This window comes from Rhinatrema bivittatum, chromosome 9 (genome assembly GCF_901001135.1).
Source record: "Rhinatrema bivittatum chromosome 9, aRhiBiv1.1, whole genome shotgun sequence".
NCBI lineage: Eukaryota > Metazoa > Chordata > Amphibia > Gymnophiona > Rhinatrematidae > Rhinatrema > Rhinatrema bivittatum.
Genome location: NC_042623.1, coordinates 154,604,339 through 154,622,805, shown reverse-complemented (window position 1 = coordinate 154,622,805; position 18,467 = coordinate 154,604,339). Strand labels below are relative to the sequence as shown.

General features: G+C 41.5%; 1 protein-coding gene across 1 annotated transcript; it reads right to left on the bottom strand.

The window, feature by feature from the left end:
• Positions 1-708: 708 nt before the first annotated feature.
• ADIPOQ (adiponectin, C1Q and collagen domain containing) lies at positions 709-16,755 on the bottom strand. Its single transcript, XM_029616562.1, has 3 exons — positions 16,606-16,755; positions 10,692-10,970; positions 709-1,652 (listed from the first exon to the last, which is right to left on the bottom strand). The coding sequence occupies exons 2-3, from the start codon at positions 10,960-10,962 to the stop codon at positions 1,126-1,128; spliced, it is 798 nt and encodes a 265-aa protein (XP_029472422.1). The 5' UTR covers positions 10,963-10,970; positions 16,606-16,755; the 3' UTR covers positions 709-1,125.
• Positions 16,756-18,467: the final 1,712 nt, after the last annotated feature.

Below are 18,467 nucleotides of genomic sequence, written 5' to 3'. Positions count from 1 at the left end.
GGGTGAAACAAGGATTCTGTGTTGGACGAAGTGTATGCATTGAAGGATAGGTCGGATTTAGTCCCTGCGAATAGAGACGGGACGGATTTAACCCCATGTGAATAGAGACGGGATGTGTGGATTAAAAAAAAGTTTTCTTTTCTGAAGAATTTATCTAAAAAATACCTGTGTGTATTGGGATAATTTCATTGTGTGTTGCAAAAGATATTTTGATAAGAACAAACATATTGAAGTATAATAGTACACATTATGTGGGAGGTTTATATCAATATAATAATAATTTGATATGTATTCAACTCATATTTAAACATGATGTATTGAAGTATGTATTGTGTCACATTGTTTTCAGATGTCAATATTTTAATGGTATGAATGAAGTGAGTGGATGCTGATTAGTTAGTTTTAACATTGTTTAGTGAGGGTTGTGTTTTTGTATATTTTTGTTACATTAATAAAAATATTTTTTGCATGAGTATATTGTAGTTAAAAAAGATTATCTTATTGTGTAGATTATTATCTGAAGAAGAGAGAATTATTGAAAATATATATCCCTGTGTTTTTTGTTTATCATGTCAGACAGTGACATGAGAGCAGGATGAAACAAAGCCTTCATATTTCATTCTCTCCCACTGCAGAAACTGAAGTTTTCAAAAGGTGATTTGAAGCAGTATATGAGCTGGAAGCCTGGGAGTACAAACAATCCATAAGTCATGTTTTTACACAAGTACTTTTATCACTGGAGGGACCAATGAAATACTCCTAGAACACCTGATAATATGGAATTAGCCTCCAGGGCATTGCAAATGGTAGAGCTTTAGTTTGTGTGGGGGAAATGGGGTGCTAAACTTGTCATTGTTTTGACTCCACTATTGATTTTTCAAATGGATATTCTTTAACTATGTAGACCTTTTGGGAAATATCTTGATACAGTCAATAAAAAGAAGTTAACAATATACCAAAACTGAGATCTGAAACATCTTTTTCCAAAAGCCAAACAGGTATCTCACTTATTGATGCTGTGTTAAGGATGGTTATTGCTTGGTAATATTTTAATAGCATTTAGAGATAAAGAAAACCTAAATTGTCCCCATGCTAATTCTTAAGTTTTTCCCTAATGCAACACTTTTACAAATGATTTGTGTCAGGATAGATGAGGAATCCCATGAAAGTGGAATCGTTGTCGTTGTCTGCGTAGATTCCATTGTAGGTTTCGTCACCGTATACTTGAAGCCAGATTTCATCCCCTGCTTCTAGATGTAGGAGGACAGAGCCCGAAGCCTGGTCAACATTGTTACTCTGGAACTGGTCAAAGGTGAACATAACGGCTTTGTTGTTCTTATACAGGCTTACTTTCACGTCCTTCAGGTACACAGTTAGGTGGTAGGAGAAATAGTACACCCCAGGAATCGTGCAGTGGAACTTGCCAGTAGTTTCATCATAGTGCTTCTGCTCATTGTAAAAGATCTTGTTAAATTTGATGGGGGTGCTGGGTGGAGAGGCTCTGGTTGTCAAACCAACACTAAAAGCAGAGCGGTAAAGAAAGGAACTTTCTCCTTTTTCTCCTTTCAGTCCCGGGGTTCCTGGGAATCCTCTTGGGCCTTCAGCACCAAAACCTCCTGGCTCTCCATGATCACCTTTTGGGCCAGATTCACCTGTAGACAAAAGAGAAAAGAGTATTGGAAGAATAAGTGTGTTGGAGAGAAAGTTAGATCAGCCAAGTTTGGCTTCAGCTAAAATAGCCCTTGACTAAGAGAGAGAGGTTTAGACTACATTCAAACATGTGCCTTCCATTATATGCCTCTGGCAAACCACTTGAAAATTGAAGCTTTGTTGTCTAGAGCTAGGGTCCTTGAGGCCCATTACCTAATTGGGTTTTCAGGATTTCCATAATGAATTTATATGACATCTATTTTCATACAATGGAGGCAATGCATGCAAATAGATCCTATGCATATTTATTGTGGAAATCCTGAAAATCCGACTGGGTTGTGGTGCTCAAGGTCTGAGTTTAGGTGCTTTTGTTCTAGAGTGTTACTCTGGCTCCAGAGCTAGTCGGAGTACTGTGATGTCCTATTGGTTCCTGTGATAAGAATATAAAAAAATGCCATACTGGGTCAGAACAAAGGTCCATAGAACCCAACAGCCTGTCTCCAATAGAAGCTAATCCAGGTCACAAATACCAGGCAGGATCACAAATAATAGATCCAGTCCTTCATGCTCATAACCAGAGATAATCAGTGACTTTCTCAAGTCTACAAGGCTAATTAATAATGGTTTATGGACTTTTCCTCCAGTAACTTGTCTAAACTCTAACTGCTTTCATCACTTCCTCTGCAATAAATTCCAAAATGTAATTGTGTGCCAAGTGAAAAAATGCTTTCTCCAGTTTGTTATAAATGCACTGCCCATTAGCTTTAAGGAGTGCCTCCTAATCCTAGTACTATTGGAAAGGGTAAATAACCTTTCCCTTTTACCTGTTCCTCCCCATTCAATATTTTACAGACCTCTTTATCATATTTGTTTATTTATTTATTTAGTTAGTTAGTTAGTTAGTTAGTTAGTTAGTGTTTTTTTATACCGGCATTCACGATAGGCATCACATCATGCTGGTTTACATTAAACAAGGGGTGAGTAAAATTAGAAAATACAATAAAACTTTGACAAGTGCGAAGCTGGAAGTGTTGCAGTTACAATGAAACAGGGATGTACATAACTGTCATATCTTCCTTCTCTGTCATCTCTTCTCCAGGATGAAGAACCATAGTCAGTTTAGCCTTTCCTCATAGGGGAGCTATTCCATCGCCTTTTCATTTTGGTTGCCCTTCACTTTACCTTTTTAATGATGGCGCAACCAGAAATGCAAACAATACTCAAGGTGGGTGACACCATAGAACGAAACGTGGCTATTGATATCTTCTGTTTTATTTTACATTCCTTTCCTAGTAATTCCTATCATTCTATGTGCTTTTTGAATTGCCGCTGCACAGTGAGTTGATAATTTCAAAGTATTGTCCACAATACTCCTAGATCCTTGTCCTGGGTGGTGACATCATATATGGAACCCAGCATCATGTACCTATAGTGTGCATTATTCTTCCCTATGTGCATCACATTGCACTTATCCACATTAAATGTTGTCATTTAGATGCCAATCCCCCAGTCTCGCAATGTCCTTTCAATGCCTTACAATTGGCCTGTGATTTAACTGCTTTGATTAATTTGACCACCTTACTCATCACTCCCTTTTCCATATCATTTACAAATATATTAAAAAGCACTGTTCCCTGTATTTACCTTTCTCCATTGCGAGATATGGCCATTCAGTTCTGCTCTGTTTCCTATCTTTTAGCTAGTTACCAATCCACAAAAGGACATAGCTGCCTAATCCTATCCCATGACTCTGTTTCCTGATGAATCTCTCATGAGGGAATTTTTCAAATCCCTTTTGAAAATCCAGAAACATTATACAAATTGACTCACTTTTGTCCAAATGTGTATCAACCCCCTTCAAATAAATCTAACAAATTGGTAAAACAAACTTCCCTTTCCTAAATCCATGTTGGTTCTGCCCCATCAATCTATATCTATCCAGATGGCCAGTCATTTTGTTCTTCAGAATAATTTCTACTATTTTGCCTGGTACAAATATTAAGGAAAAAAAAATCTGTAGTTTCCCAGATCACCTGTACACTCTTTTTTAAAATGGGCTCTACGTTGGCCACTCTCCAGTTCTCAGGTACCATAGCTGATTTGATTGAACAGTTAGAGGATACTAGTAATAATATTTAGTAAAGACCAAAGCAAAGATTCATTTATAGGCCGATATTCTGCTGCGGAGTGGCTAGTTAAGTTATCTGGCTAACTTAACAGGGATATTCAGTGGCGTGGCCAAGCTGCTGAATATACTGGGCTATTTTAAAGTATATCCAGCTAACTTTAGGACAGCCCTACCGTGTGACCAGAGTTAGCTGCATTGGTTAGCGGCTAACTCTGGCCCACCCTCCTGCCCGCTCCCGGACCGCCCCCGACTTACAGGTCTAAGTTCTAAGCCACCGTATTGGGAAGCCTGTGCAGCACTGGGGCAGCTGCAGGGGTGAGTGTAGCAGCTCATGGGAGCATCCTGAGAGCCATCAAATGTAACACACACACACACACACACACACACACACACACACACACACACACACACATATATATATATAAATATTTAAGCCTTCACAAAACATGTCTAAAAAATGTCCAACACTACTTGGAAATCCTTAGCTGTATTCAGTTTATAAAAGCCCAACCCTAGTTAAAAGGTTTCCATGAGCAAGAGGGAGGGGAAGCAGAAGTAATAAAGTTTGTGGAATCCTTACAGCAGCAGGTGCAAGTGAGGCAGAAAGCTCTGATAGAAAACAAAACATACCTGCTTGCCCCATTTTGTGATCCATGAATGAAAGGGAGTCTCTCCTTCCAGTCCCAGTGTCTCACATATTGTACATGAAGAAGAAGCTGTCAGGGTGTATGAACAGTGGCAGCAGAGGCACAATGGGTATCTAGGGCAGGAAAGACGGGCCACCCAGAGAATAGGCTCAAACAGCAGTCTCGCAGCACTTCCTTCACTACACCAAAGCCATGCTGCCTCCACAGTGGCCATAGCTAAAACAGCTGGCAAGAGAAACTCTTGCCCCATCACAGCAAAAATGTCTGTGGCATGCTTTCTAACAGAGCTCATTGAGGACATGGATACAGATGTGCTAGCATATTGGGCATATTAGTCCATGGTCTGGTCTGACTAGATCAAGGTGGCTCAGCATTATCTGTACTATCCAAAGTGCCTATCAAACATGTCTTCTCAATGGCAGGGGACATTATAAATCCTCATCTTTCAAGGCTGGTGCCAGAGTTGTATAGAAAATCAAATCTTTATAAAAATCTGCCTATGCTGGGCTTTCCAGAATTTCCATATGAGTGGCAAGACAGCTAAAAACACCTTGGAGATCTTGCTTCAACTATGTCTAGCTGCCATACCTCAGATATACCCCCTTTAGGGTCTTGATGGCACTATGCTATCTCCCATGCCCTGGATGTACCACATTGGGGGTCTTGCCACCACTATGCATACCTGCTATTTGCCAGATGTACAACCTTGGGTCCTGCTGGTACTATGCCTACCTGCCATGCCCCAGATGTTCCATGTTAGCAGTCTTGCTGCCACTATGCCTATTGGCTATGCACCTGAAACACTATCTCCTAATTGTTTGCTGTTTGTATCCCAACCTAGTTCTCCCACCTTTTTTTTCTTGGTTATACTAGGGTGTTTTGTCCCCAAAATAAAATTATGAAAATATAAAAAAAGGTTTCTTTGCCTATCACATTTCTTTTCTGTTTTCCACCTTGCTGTCTAGGCCTTTGTACTGTTTGTGATTTTATGCAATTTATGCAATGGTGGTTTTGTTACCTTTGTACTGTTTGTGATTTTTAGCACTCTGTGCCTTGGGTTTTGACACTTTTGTGCTATTTGTGATTTTTCACACTCTTTGCCTTGGGGGTTTTCACACCTTTGTGTTGTTTATGATTGTCCACACTCTACATCCTAGGGTTTTGATATTTTTGTGCCATGATTTTACACACTGTGCCTTGAGGTTTTTGACACTGTTGTGCTGTTTGTGATTCCCTGCATTATGTCTTGGATCTCACCTCATCGGCATGCATTAATTCTAAAATTACTACAGTTATCTAAGTAACAGGTGAGAACCATAACCAATTTAATCAGCCATTCACAGTTTCATTGTACTAGCTGTATACACTCAGCATGTGCATGGCTCAAGCTTTATTCTTTGACAAAACCATATGCTACTGGAATCATCAACCAGGTAGCTATGCCTCTGACTTGGACAGGCACCCTACACTGCTGAGGATTGCTGTGCACCAGATGAAGGTCCACTCTGTGCTCTCTAGTTAAAGGGAAGGCTTTGGTACAGCTAAGAATAAGAAGGAGGAGGGCCTCACCAACCTCCCCTGGGTTGGGGAGTGGGGTGTTCACATGCTTTAAGATCATGCCTATTGATATACATTAAATACAAAACAAGACATATCTACCAAGAATTACAATAATAATCTAAGGGACCATCATATAAACCCCTCACTTTGATATTTTTTAGAACCTTACATTATGCTCTATCGATAAATCAAAGGGGTACACTAGGGAAATAGAACCAAAGAGCTAAGAGAAACAGATAAGTATGAGAAAAAAAATGTGAAGCTTGCTGGGCAGACTGGATGGGCCATTTGGTCTTCTTCTGCCGTCATTTCTATGTTTCTATGTTTCTATAATTTTTTGAGAATTTTTTTGAAGTATTTTTACAAAAAATTACAATTATTAAAAAGTGTACTACTTCCTCATTTTTTGAAGTTAATTCATGCTTCAAAAAAACAGGGAAGTAGGGCACTTTTTAATAATTGTAATTTTTTGTAAAAATGCTTTAAAAAAATTCTCAAAAAATTGGACCAATGATTAAAAGTGTACCCCTTTGATTTATCGATTAGAAGAGGTGATTTAATTTCCAACTTGAATCTTATGGAACAATGCTAGATACTTACCTTGAATTCTATCCAGCTTTGGGGTATAAAGGGTGACATTTAATGGTTCAGCTGAACTGGATGAGATCCTTATCCAAGCTCTGGTAGATTCAGGGTGTGAGAAGACTCTTATCAGTAGGGAGATAGCCCAGGAAAGGTATATTGATTACAAGCAGAAGGCAAAACTTGTCTGCATATATAGTGACCAGCAAGAGTACCCAATCAGTCAGGTTTTACTGACATCTTCAGTGGGGCAAGCCTATATAAAAGTGATTACTTCCCAAGCTTCCACATCCCATGGTTCTGGAATGTGATTATCCCCAGTTTAAGACTCTGTGGGGCCAGTTTACGATCAGTTGGGCCAGCCTAGACTGTGCTGAGATATCTCCTCTGGATACCACTCCACGGAATATTGCAGAGGTGTATTGCATGAAGGCAAAGATAGACCATGGAGACAACATTGGAGAAGAGAATATGAGAGCTCCCAGTATTTAAAGACTGGCGGAGACTTTACTGTTTCAACTGTGCATGGTGACATGCATCAAAAGGAACCATGGGTATTCCGGGAACTCCTAACTGATTCCCCAAAAACAGTGAGAAAGGGTAACCTAGGAGAAACAAGTCCCAATGTAAAGTAGTTCCCTTGAGTTGGACAGAGACTATTGGAGGGGAAGGGCTATTCAGGCCTAGGGCACGCAACACCGACTCTACCCTCTGCAAGGAAAAGTAATAGTCAGTCCAGTTCATGGTGGGAATGGGAAATAGGAATGGTGAATTATTTTCCTGGAAGTTAACCTGGGTAAAAGCAGACACTCGATTTTACAAGGTCAAGTTGAGGGGTAGGGTATATAAAGGAGTAAACATTATACCCTCCTTGAAAGTCCAGGGCCAGGCATTTAGCTTGGACTACCTTAAGACAGTCATAAGAGAATCCTGGTTGCAGGGTGTTTCCCCTGGGCAGAAAGAAGAGACCAGGGCCTAGAGGGAACAGGGAGGACCCAGACCAGAGGAAACCAAAATAGTAGTTAGAAATGTTTAACTGTGAATTGTGATCTTTCATTGCCAAACCTGCTAAAGATAAGTAGGATTTATTTTCTGTTTTGTTGTGGAGAAAGCCAGAGTCCAGAATGCTCTATCCTCTGGTAAGCCTAAAGCTGCTCATGCTGTGCCACACTGGCAAAGAAAGATACTCCAAAGCTAATATTTTATAACAATCTTCCTGAAAGGGTCAAGTTTAAGGACTCTGGAAGTGGTGTTCTTCTATTGTTGCAAGCCTATGCAGCAATAGAAGAACACTTATTCAGCAACTATCCAATGGTCTCAGCAAGTAAAAATGCATTTTTGGGGTGGGACAGGATCCTCTATAACCAAGTTTATATGGCATTAAGGTATAAATCTGAGAATCCTGCAGGGTTTGCATAGCTGTGAATGGTTAGTAAAATTAGCTGATTGCATTAGACACCACTGGAGAGCATTTATTTGTCCATGAGTCGGGTACTCCTATGATGTAGTTTCAGGGGCAAATACTATTTTTGAAATGTAAGAATATTACATCTTACTGGACCCATTTATTTTTCACTTCTGATCTTACTGCTTTGAATGTCTTTTGTAAGCTTTGATATATGGTAATTCCTTTATTGTAGAGACTGAACTGTGTCTTGTTCTATTCTTGTACTTTATCTTGAAATAAAGTAAGCAGTCAGCTATTTTGTGAAACTTCAGTTAATTGCCTTAGTGAAGCTGCACTGTTCCTTCATTAGAGGTCCTAATTGCTATAATGTCTGGGATACAGCATACATTTATTACAGTGTGTCAAGTCTTTGACCAGCCTAAGAGAGAAATACAGCTACAAATGCCAGTACCACCAAACCACTTGGGGAGGTAATTTTCAAAGAGGCCACATAGTGGTAAATTCTGCATGTACATTGCACATACCCAGTCTCCAAAGTGAACTTATGTGCATACTTTTGCTTTGAAAATACTCTGATAATTGGCCAAGTACATGTACATACATTACTCACATAAAGTTAAACACCGACCTTTAAAAGTCAAAATTTAGAATCTGACCATGGGCCTCTATTCCCATAGGTAAAAAATACCCACAAGACTGCAAGCTCATTTTCAAAGGAAAACTCTTTGCACTGGAAAATATGCACTGGAAAATATGCTCACAGATTTAAAAATGCAATCTCCATATGTACTTGCCTCTTCTGACCTATCTCTACCCACTTTTTAAAGTGGGTAAAATATGTGATGAGAGCAGAATATGCACTTTCACTCACATAGGGAGGGGAATAATGACTGACAAACTGAAGAGTAGTAAATCACCTGGACTGGATGGTATACACCCCAGAGTTCTGAAGGAACTAAAAAATGAAATTTCAGACCTATTAGTAAAAATTTGTAACCTATCATTAAAATCATCCATTGTACCTGAAGACTGGAGGATAGCAATATTATCATTAAAATCATCCATTGTACCTGAAGACTGGAGGATAGCAATATTTAAAAAGGGCTCCAGGGGCGATCCAGGAAACTACAGACCAGTTAGCCTGACTTCAGTGCCAGGAAAAATAGTGGAAAGTGTTCTAAACATCAAAATCACAGAACATATAGAAAGACATGGTTTAATGGAACAAAGTCTGCATGGCTTTACCCAGGGCAAGTCTTGCCTCACAAATCTGCTTCACTTTTTTGAAGGAGTTAATAAACAGGTGGATAAAGGTGAACTGGTAGATGTAGTATACTTGGATTTTCAGAAGGCGTTTGACAAAGTTCCTCATGAGAGGCTTCTAGGAAAAGTAAAAAGCCATGGGATAGGTGGCGATGTCCTTTCGTTGATTGCAAACTGGCTAAAAGACAGGAAACAGAGAGTAGGATTAAATGGACAGAGTGGAACAGAGTGGACAGTGGAGTGCCTCAGGGATCTGTATTGGGACCCTTACTTTTCAATATATTTATAAATGATCTGGAAAGAAATACGACGAGTGAGATAATCAAATTTACAGATGACACAAAATTGTTCAGAGTAGTTAAATCACAAGCAGATTGTGATAAATTGCAGGAAGACCTTGTGAGACTGGAAAATTGGGCATCCAAATGGCAGATGAAATTTAATGTGGATAAGTGCAAGGTGATACAAATAGGGAAAGATAACCCATGCTATAATTACACAAATGTTGGGCTCCATATTAGGTGCTACAACCCAAGAAAGAGATCTAGGCGTCATAGTGGATAACACACTGAAATCATCGGTTCAGTGTGTTGTGGCAGTCAAAAAATCAAATAGAATGTTGGGAATTATTAGAAAGGGAATCGTGAATAAAACGGAAAATGTCATAATGCCTCTGTATCGCTCCATGGTGAGACCGCACCTTGAATACTGTGTACAATTCTGGTCGCCACATCTCAAAAAAGATATAATTGTGATGGAGAAGGTACAGAGAAGGGCTACCAAAATGATAAAGGGAATGGAACAGCTCCCCTATGAGGAAAGACTAAAGAGGTTAGGACTTTTCAGCTTGGAGAAGAGACGGCTGAGGGGGGATATGATAGAGATGTTTAAAATTATGAGATGTGTAGAACAGGTAGATGTGAATCGGTTATTTACTCTTTCGGATAGTAGAAAGACTTGGGGGCACTCCATGAAGTTAGCATGGGGCACATTTAAAACTAATCGGAGAAAGTTCTTTTTTACTCAACGCACAATTAAACTCTGGAATTTGTTGCCAGAGGATGTGGTTAGTGCAGTTAGTATAGCGGTGTTTAAAAAAGGATTGGATAAGTTCTTGGAGGAGAAGTCCATTACCTGCTATTAAATTCACTTAGAGAATAGCCACTGCCATTAGCAATGGTAACATGGAATAGACTTAGTTTTTGGGTACTTGCCAGGTTCTTATGGCCTGGATTGGCCACTGTTGGAAACAAGATGCTGGGCTTGATGGACCCTTGGTCTGACGCAGTATGGCATTTTCTTATGTAGGAAAACACATTTACCCACAGAAAGTGATTATTGCCTCTTCTATTTTCTTAATCATTTATTCACTGGGTGGCAAAACAATATACAGGTTTAATTACAGAAGATATTGATTTTTTAGTAAAATATCATAGAAGCCTCCTTTGCTTACCTGGATTTCCTTTCTCTCCTTTTATACCATCTTTTCCATCTCTGCCATCTCTACCTGGAGCACCATTATGACCAGGATAACCTGGTGATCCTCCCATCCAGTTTGCGCAAGGTCCTCGGGGTGGTTGTACTGCTGCATCCTCTGCTGCAGGTTCATCTTTTAGTAGTTTTTCACCTGCGTTTTTATCAATGGTTGATGCGTCAGCTTCATTACTATAACTCACCGAGACCACCAAGAGCAGTCCGAAGATTAGATGTGGTAACAACTTCATGGTGAACCCTGAAAGAGGATATGAGGTGAATTCACATTTGAAGGGGAAAAAACAAAGGAATCAAAGGAATATGAAAATGAAAGGGATATTTAATAACGGACATGCATGGAAAACATTGCATTATGTAATGTATTTTTGTTTTGTTTCTTGTTTTTGGTTTTTTTTTATAATTATTTTACTTTCATATTTTTGGGTGTTAATGAATACTGAAACCAATTTTTGTGTGTGCTAAAATCACTTAGATTGCACTAAACCATTGAGTACATGCAAAAATTAAAAAAAGGACACAAAATGAACATTATGCATTTTATTTGTTTGAAAACAATAAGAAACAGCACAACATATGAGCTAGTGTTTTCATGTCATTTTGAAACGACTGCATACCCTTAGGAGGTAATTTTCAAAAGGATTTACAGACACTAAAATGTGGATTTAAAAGCCAGATGCATGCCAAAGCTGGGAGAGGGACACGAATCTAACACATGCATGTGTCTATCCGATTTTATATGCCGCACACATACACGCACAAGTATCGATGCGTGAATATATTGCATTGGTTCTTGTGCGGAATGTGGGCAGGGTGTGGACATTCCGGGATGGGGCCAAGAGATACGCCCTCATGTAGCTACATGCTAAGGGCGCGTACACAGGTCCAGTTTGGTGCTAAGTTACTTCTGATATAGATGAGGTGTAAGTCTGTATCAAACTATTTTCAGCCATCTATTAAGTGCTTGAAGGGTCTAGATTAACTGGGGGGACTGAATGCTTAAGAACCAGGGGGGGTCTGGATGACCTAGTTATAGACTAGGAAAACTGGTGGATGAATTGGTGAAACTGATCTGGGCAGAACACGCACCTGTTATAAAATTCCCTAACTTGCAGGGCTCAAAGCCGATATTATGCTGCTATGCACATGTATACGTGCACCCACTTGCCTGTTTTAAAGTTATCATCTTAAAATTGGGTTTTACACATATAAGTGGGCTTTTGAAAATTGCTACAATATATGCTATTTAATTGTCAAAAGGTTTTACATGTGTAAGTGCCCTTTACACACTTAAATAGGCCTTTGAAAATTGCTATTATATTATGTTACATATATACACATAACTCCATTGAAAATTACTTCCATTAATTGCATCTGAACTCTGAATATGAAATTTATACCATTTAAGAGATTTCTCAAACAGGCTTGAAAACAAAATACTTGTTTAGTTTTTACTTGTAAGAATAACACTTTTGCTTAATACAAGCAGGAAAATAAAACATTCTAACTACCTAAAACAGTAAAACTGCAGGATTAATTAATATTTTGGAATATTGAAATTTCACAGCTAAAATATGATAATTCCTTTGATAGTATTACTTTCAACTTCATTTCTGATGTAAAATAAGCTTTGAGGGCACTTTTCAAAATGTGTATGACACATTGCAGACCCTTGAGTGTTTCTGTGGGTCTGGAAGCCAATTTTCAAAGGGAAACTCCCTGTAGAGTTTCTCTTTGAAAATTCAGGGCCAGCTGGTACCATATAAGAGAACTTTGTACCTCTGTTATAGCAGATACAAAGTCCATGCCATAAATTAGGGATGTACATTCATTTAAAATGAATGTGTAATCTGAAACAAATATGACCTTGTGTGTTTTATTCATGGGTCCCCTGAAGCAAACAAATCCGATTCATTCCATTTGTTTCATTCCCCATTCATTATTATAGACAATTGAATTCTATGGCCACAGAAATCTATATGGAAGACTGGTAGAAGTAGTCATAGCAATCAGCCCTTCCTTGTGAGACACGTATGACTTTACTGCCTCGTCATAGACTGGGCAAGACATGCTGGTATGGAGACAAAGAAACAAAATATCACAATGAAGCATTTTTCTAAATCAGCTTATCCCTGCTTTCTGGATCCAATGATGCTGATCTTGCAGTCTCAGCATGTGTAAGAAGTACTGTGCATTTCTTGTATAGACTTTGTCTTTGAAGGCTGCAGTTTTTGAGCTGTCACAGAGTTTTCAAAAGTATGTTATTCAACTTTAGAGAAAAGCTTTTTGGCTGCTTCTGTCACTGCCACACTGGTCTCACTTACTGAGCAGAGAAAAGAAGGTAGTGCCAGACTGCCAGCACTGGCACTTTGATACTGATTTTTTTCTCCCCTGAGGAGGGTGCAGTCAGAGTCTGGGTGTGGATGGGAGAGAATTGGGAGAGTTGTAACAGACTACTGGTGCTACTGAGTGAGAGTGATTTTTTTTCTCTGGTTGGGGCAGCAGCACTAGCCCAGTCCAGAGAGGTGAGCTCTGCAGTGCACAGTTTCAGAGATTGCAACAAGCAGAGTATGAGCTAGGCTTCCAGAGTTTGTTTTGTGAAGCCTGTTAGTAATCAGTCTTAGCTATGTACTAGTGCACTGCATGACACTGCACTGTCTCTCTCTCTCTCTCTCTGTAGTTCACACCCGCACACACATCCACACAGTGTTACAGTCATTGACTGTACAAAAGTCAGTTATGGTACAATTAATAAAGAAAAAAATCATACTATTATCCAATCCCGAGTAGGTAGTTACAAATTCCGTCATGTCAGGGAAAGGCAGAGGCCAAAGGAAAAATGTTGTTGGCAGAGGAGGCACTAAAACAGGGATTCCTGCACATGAAAAGGAACTTTTTCAAATCCAAAATGGCAGGACTGTTAGGCAGCTCCAGCCAGAAGAAATTGAAATTTGGAGAGGAAGTGCTACTACCACCACCTGTTTCATTCCTTATTGTTTTAAAGGTAAAGGAATAGGTGTCAGAGCCATCTGTTGCGACTGTCGCTGCTCGATGCCCTAAATCTGCCCTCTTTACCTCTGTGGTGACACCCTCCGGGTCTGATGGATGGCTGGCTGCCCCGGCGTCTCCATGCCATCTCCCTCTGGCGTCCCCGGACTGGCTCGACGTTGCAGATGCACCATGTTGCCTGAAGACCTAGGGCACGCGCCTGTGCTCTGATTGAAATATCAGCAAGGGCGCGAACCTCAGGGGCGTCCCCCTGAGATGACGTCGTCCGCTTCCAATATTTAAAGGTCTCTATTATCGCTAACAAACTGAGTTAGTAAGGACTCGTTAAGGATTTGTCCAAGCTACTCTGCCTCCTCGGACTTACCAGAGATACCCGCTCTTCGGGGGCATCACTCTCTTTTCTTTATTTCAGATTACAGATAGGAACTGGTACTCGCTCCTCGAGGGCCCATGTTCCTGGACACTCTGAAGATTCTCTATTGCCTGGAAGCTATCGCTGCTACAAACAATTGTGAGTTACCATTGCTCTCTTAGAGCTTTCCCTGGAACCAGGTACTCGCTCTTCGAGGGCCTAAATCTTTCCAGCTCCTGAGCTTCCTTGAGACCTTATGTGAGTTGTTGTCATCTAGTTCTGTTCATGAAGTCTGCCTACTCTGCCTACACACTTTCTACAGTTTCTCAACAGCTCAGCCAGCTTGGATCGCTGTTCCAGTACCTGAGGGACTACAGCCTTGCCGGGCATATCAACTCACTACTGCCACCTCTGGTGGTTTCAAAACTCTGTTTAATAAAAGAACTAATGTGTGTCTGTCTCCATACTCAAGCCTAGCCGGTGGTCCCTCTCGGGATATCCTCCTGGGGGTGTGGTTATCTGCCACCGGCCCAGGGATCCACCCATCACTATATCAGAATTATTACAGATTGCTACTCCCTAGCAGATCCAGAACAGATTGCAAACTCCTATCTGATAGCTCCTCCCATCAGATAGCAGATTTACATCAGATTGCTAACTCCCAGCTCTAACACCGAGCTTTCCTGACACCATCTAAGGCAGAGAGCAGCAGAGCAGCAGTAGCAGAAGTGAAAGATCCAAAACCAGCGGCATGCTCTTCCTTAGTTACTGCTCGTGAGGCAGTGCAGGCAGGGGGGGTTGGACGCACATTTTCGACTCGCTATTACCCCTTACTGAATAAGGGGTAAAGCTAGCGCATCGAAAACACGCGTCCAAATGCGGGTTAACAGAGCGCTCCGTTGGAGCGCGCTGTACTGTATTGGCCTGATAGCATCACTTCCTTAAAGATCCCCTGTATTTATCCCATGCTTTCTTAAATTCAACTATACAACAATCATTAAAAAAGGTTTGGGCTTCAGCAAGAGTGTGGTGAACACCTCCTCCAGGGATGGCGCAGGAGGGCAAGGCTGGAGCTAATTGTGGGTGGTCTGGTGAGGCTGGAACAGGAATAAGTGCAGACTGTACTGATGCCCAAGGTTGGAGTGAAGCTGGGACGGAGCTCTTGAGCGAGGTACGGGCTGGACTGGATCTCAGGAGCAAAGTGCAGGTTGGACTGGAGTTCAAGAATGAAGTGCAGGAAAACTGGAACAAACTGCAGGTAAGAGTGGGCTGAAACACTGGAACAGAGTGAAGGTAAGTGTGGAACTGAATGCATGTAAGCGTGGAACTGGAACTCTGGAACTGAGTTCAGGTAAGGGTGGAACTGGAAAATAGGAACAGAGCAAAGGTAAGTTTGGAACTGGATTACTGGAGCTTAGTGTTGGTAAGGGTGGAACTGGAACAGAGTGAAGAGAAGAGTGGAACTGAATGCAGGTAGGAGGGCACTGGAACAACTGGAACAGACTAGAGCTGGGTGCGGGGAAGCATGGACTAGAACACAGGAACAGAAAAGCATGGAACTGAATGTAGGTAAGTGGAACTGGAACAGGGACTGGAGCAAGTCAGGCTAGGACAAGGCAGGACAAACCAGGTCAAGGACTACACGGAACATAGAATGCCCGAAGGCAGTGTAGGCAAGGAAAGCCCCAAGGGGCAAGACAGAATCCTAGAAACAGGGAGAGACCTAGCATTCTCAGGCAGCGGCGGATTCACAATGTCGGACCGGCCTGGGTATTCCCCGCTCAGGCCGGCCCAGGACACATCACTTGAGCAATGTAATGGTGTATAAAGGGGTAGATTTTTAAACATATACTTGGACTGGGAGGGAACTTTCCTACCACCCTACTTACCCTCCCTCCCTCTTCCCCTCTCCTCCCTGACCGCTTAAAAGTTCATACCTTTTTTTTTCTTTGTTTCCGAACTTATACCAGCTCTTGAGATGATGTAAGTTTTGTGTGCCAGCAGGCTGCTGGCACGCAATCCCCCGGCACAGCAGCAAATGGCTGCTGTACTGGTCACCTCCAGCTCCACCCCTCCCCGCCCCCTGGACTACCCCTCCCCTTGGACCATCCCTTTGCCGAGGCCTGGCTCTTGTGCGCATAACGGGGGTTACATGTGAGGCCGGGCCCCTTCTAAAATGCACGCAGTGCACGCAAGGCCCAGCCACACATATAACCCCCATATTTTACGCCTGCGGGGGAATAAAGGTTCAGCCTAAAGTGTTCTATTATAATTATAGAAAAAAAACAACCCAAGAGAACAAAACACTAATGTGAAAATTACATTAAAAATGATTAAAAATTAAAATAAATGAGCAATTCCTGCTATATTCAAACAGAATACAAGCGTAGCCTAATGAAATCAAATACAATTATTTTTGTTAAATCACAGTACAGTGAAATAATTAACATCACAACATAATTCTGAATTTGTACAATCAATGGAAATAAAGAATGCATAATGAAGTCAAAATAACCTGATATCAGAGATGTTAGTATATTGAAAATGATGTGGCTATCCAGTTCTGTTGCACTCGGAGGTGGACCCTTGTCCTGGAGCAGTGGAGAACGGCTCCCTGGTAGGGACCAGAAGCACCTGTCCCAAGGAGGCAGAGCATTGGAGGAGACAGAGGCTTAGGATGAGCTTCACCACTGGAAGCCCGCGGTCCCCCCAGGTGGAGCCCGTAGGGACCTGGGCCACTTGGACTTAGGTGGTCTTCACAGGGTCTCTTGGAGAAGTAGTAGACAGGACAGCATGGGAGCACGGGAGCGCGGTCGGACTCGAGGCTGTAGGTCTGATGGAGCAAGGAAGACTGGAACAGCGTAGGCGATGACAAGGCAAGGGACAGAGCCAGAGTCAGAAGATGTGGTCAATGGCAGTAGAGGTCAGAATCCGAGGATCAGTCCGAATAGTAGTCAACGAAGCAGAGGTCAGGTTCCGGAGGTCAGATGAGGTCACAAGGCAGGCAGAGGTCAAGATGCATGCAGCAGACAGAATGGTCAAGGAACAGACTGAGGTCAATACCAGAGAGACAGTCCAAGGGTACTACCTGGGAACTCGGGACAGATGGACACTGGAACAGAAGGATGCTGGAACAGAAGGACACTGGAACAAGGCTGGAACAGAAGGATGCTGGAACAAGACAGGAACAAGACTGTGAATGCAAAGGCAAACTAGTACACTTACAGTGCCGACCCGATTGCCAAGGCAAGGAAGTGCAGGTAGGAACTTCCTTATATTGAACATTCAATCAGGGAGCGCCACGGAGCAAGGACCCACCCCTGACCCTACAAGAGACTGAGCGGAGTGCGCACACATAGGGGCGTGGCCAATGCCACTGGAGATGCCAAACTCCGGCTTGAAGTCTGGTGCATAGTGGAAGGCCTGGCGACTGCCGCCACGGGACGCTGAGGCCTGGAAGAGCTCGCGGCTGCCGCTGGGGAGGCCGACCCGTGACCTGCAGAAGAGCTAAAGAGGTGGGCAGGCCCATGTGCAGATCGGGCGTGGACGGGGCACGTAACAGGTTCTTTATACTATGTAGCTTAGCATTTATATGTTGGTCATAAATGTGAATTAGCAATTATATCCATAATAAGATAATGTACTATCCAAAAATACATGCATAGACACAGATACACAACCACTCATACTATCATATGTTCTATACTCACAAGTTTGACTAATTCTAACATATAGTGTTCTGGGTGTAAAAAGTATGAAGCCCCAACAAGGTCCTTGTGTCACCAGTGAAGGCTTTCTCAGGGGGAACCCTGCCACAGAAGACACCACAAAAAGTCTAAAAACGCAAGGTAGAAAGAACAGTTAAAAAATATGAGTTGCTGACAGAAATCGTGCTACTAATAGTGCTAACATTTAATACTAGTACTGACTCATCCTGTTCCTGTTGGAAAATAAAGGAATTCATAATGACTTCTAAACATGATAAAAAGCTAAACAACTTAAGATGCCCACTTAAATAGCCTAAGGCTCTGCTAAAAATAGAAAACCATTTAAGAATGAAAAGTTTGGAAAGCTACCTCATATGCTATGCTCAAAGTATTTGTAGATGATACAGGAACTGCTCCACAATGTTTAAATGTGTGGTCACACTACATGTGATCAACACATAAAAAAGAAAAAGAAAAAGAATGTTTAATATTATTAGAAATATACATAAAAATGATTCAAAAAGAACTGACAGAAGCCTGCACCTGATTACCTGGTAATGTAACTTAATGGAGTAAAGCCTTGCTCCTTTAGAAGGTGCCCCACACCTGTTCTTGCAGTAGGGATACCCCAACAGAATGAAGCTGTAATAAAAAACAGCTCAAGAAGATA

Excerpts from the sequence above, each read along its gene's own strand:
- ADIPOQ (XM_029616562.1), bottom strand. The coding sequence starts at position 10,962 with ATGAAGTTGTTACCACATCTAATCTTCGGACTGCTCTTGGTGGTCTCG. Across the intron at positions 1,653-10,691 it reads AGGAGAGAAAGGAAATCCAG|GTGAATCTGGCCCAAAAGGT; the intron begins GTAAGCAAAGGA and ends TTTTGTCTACAG.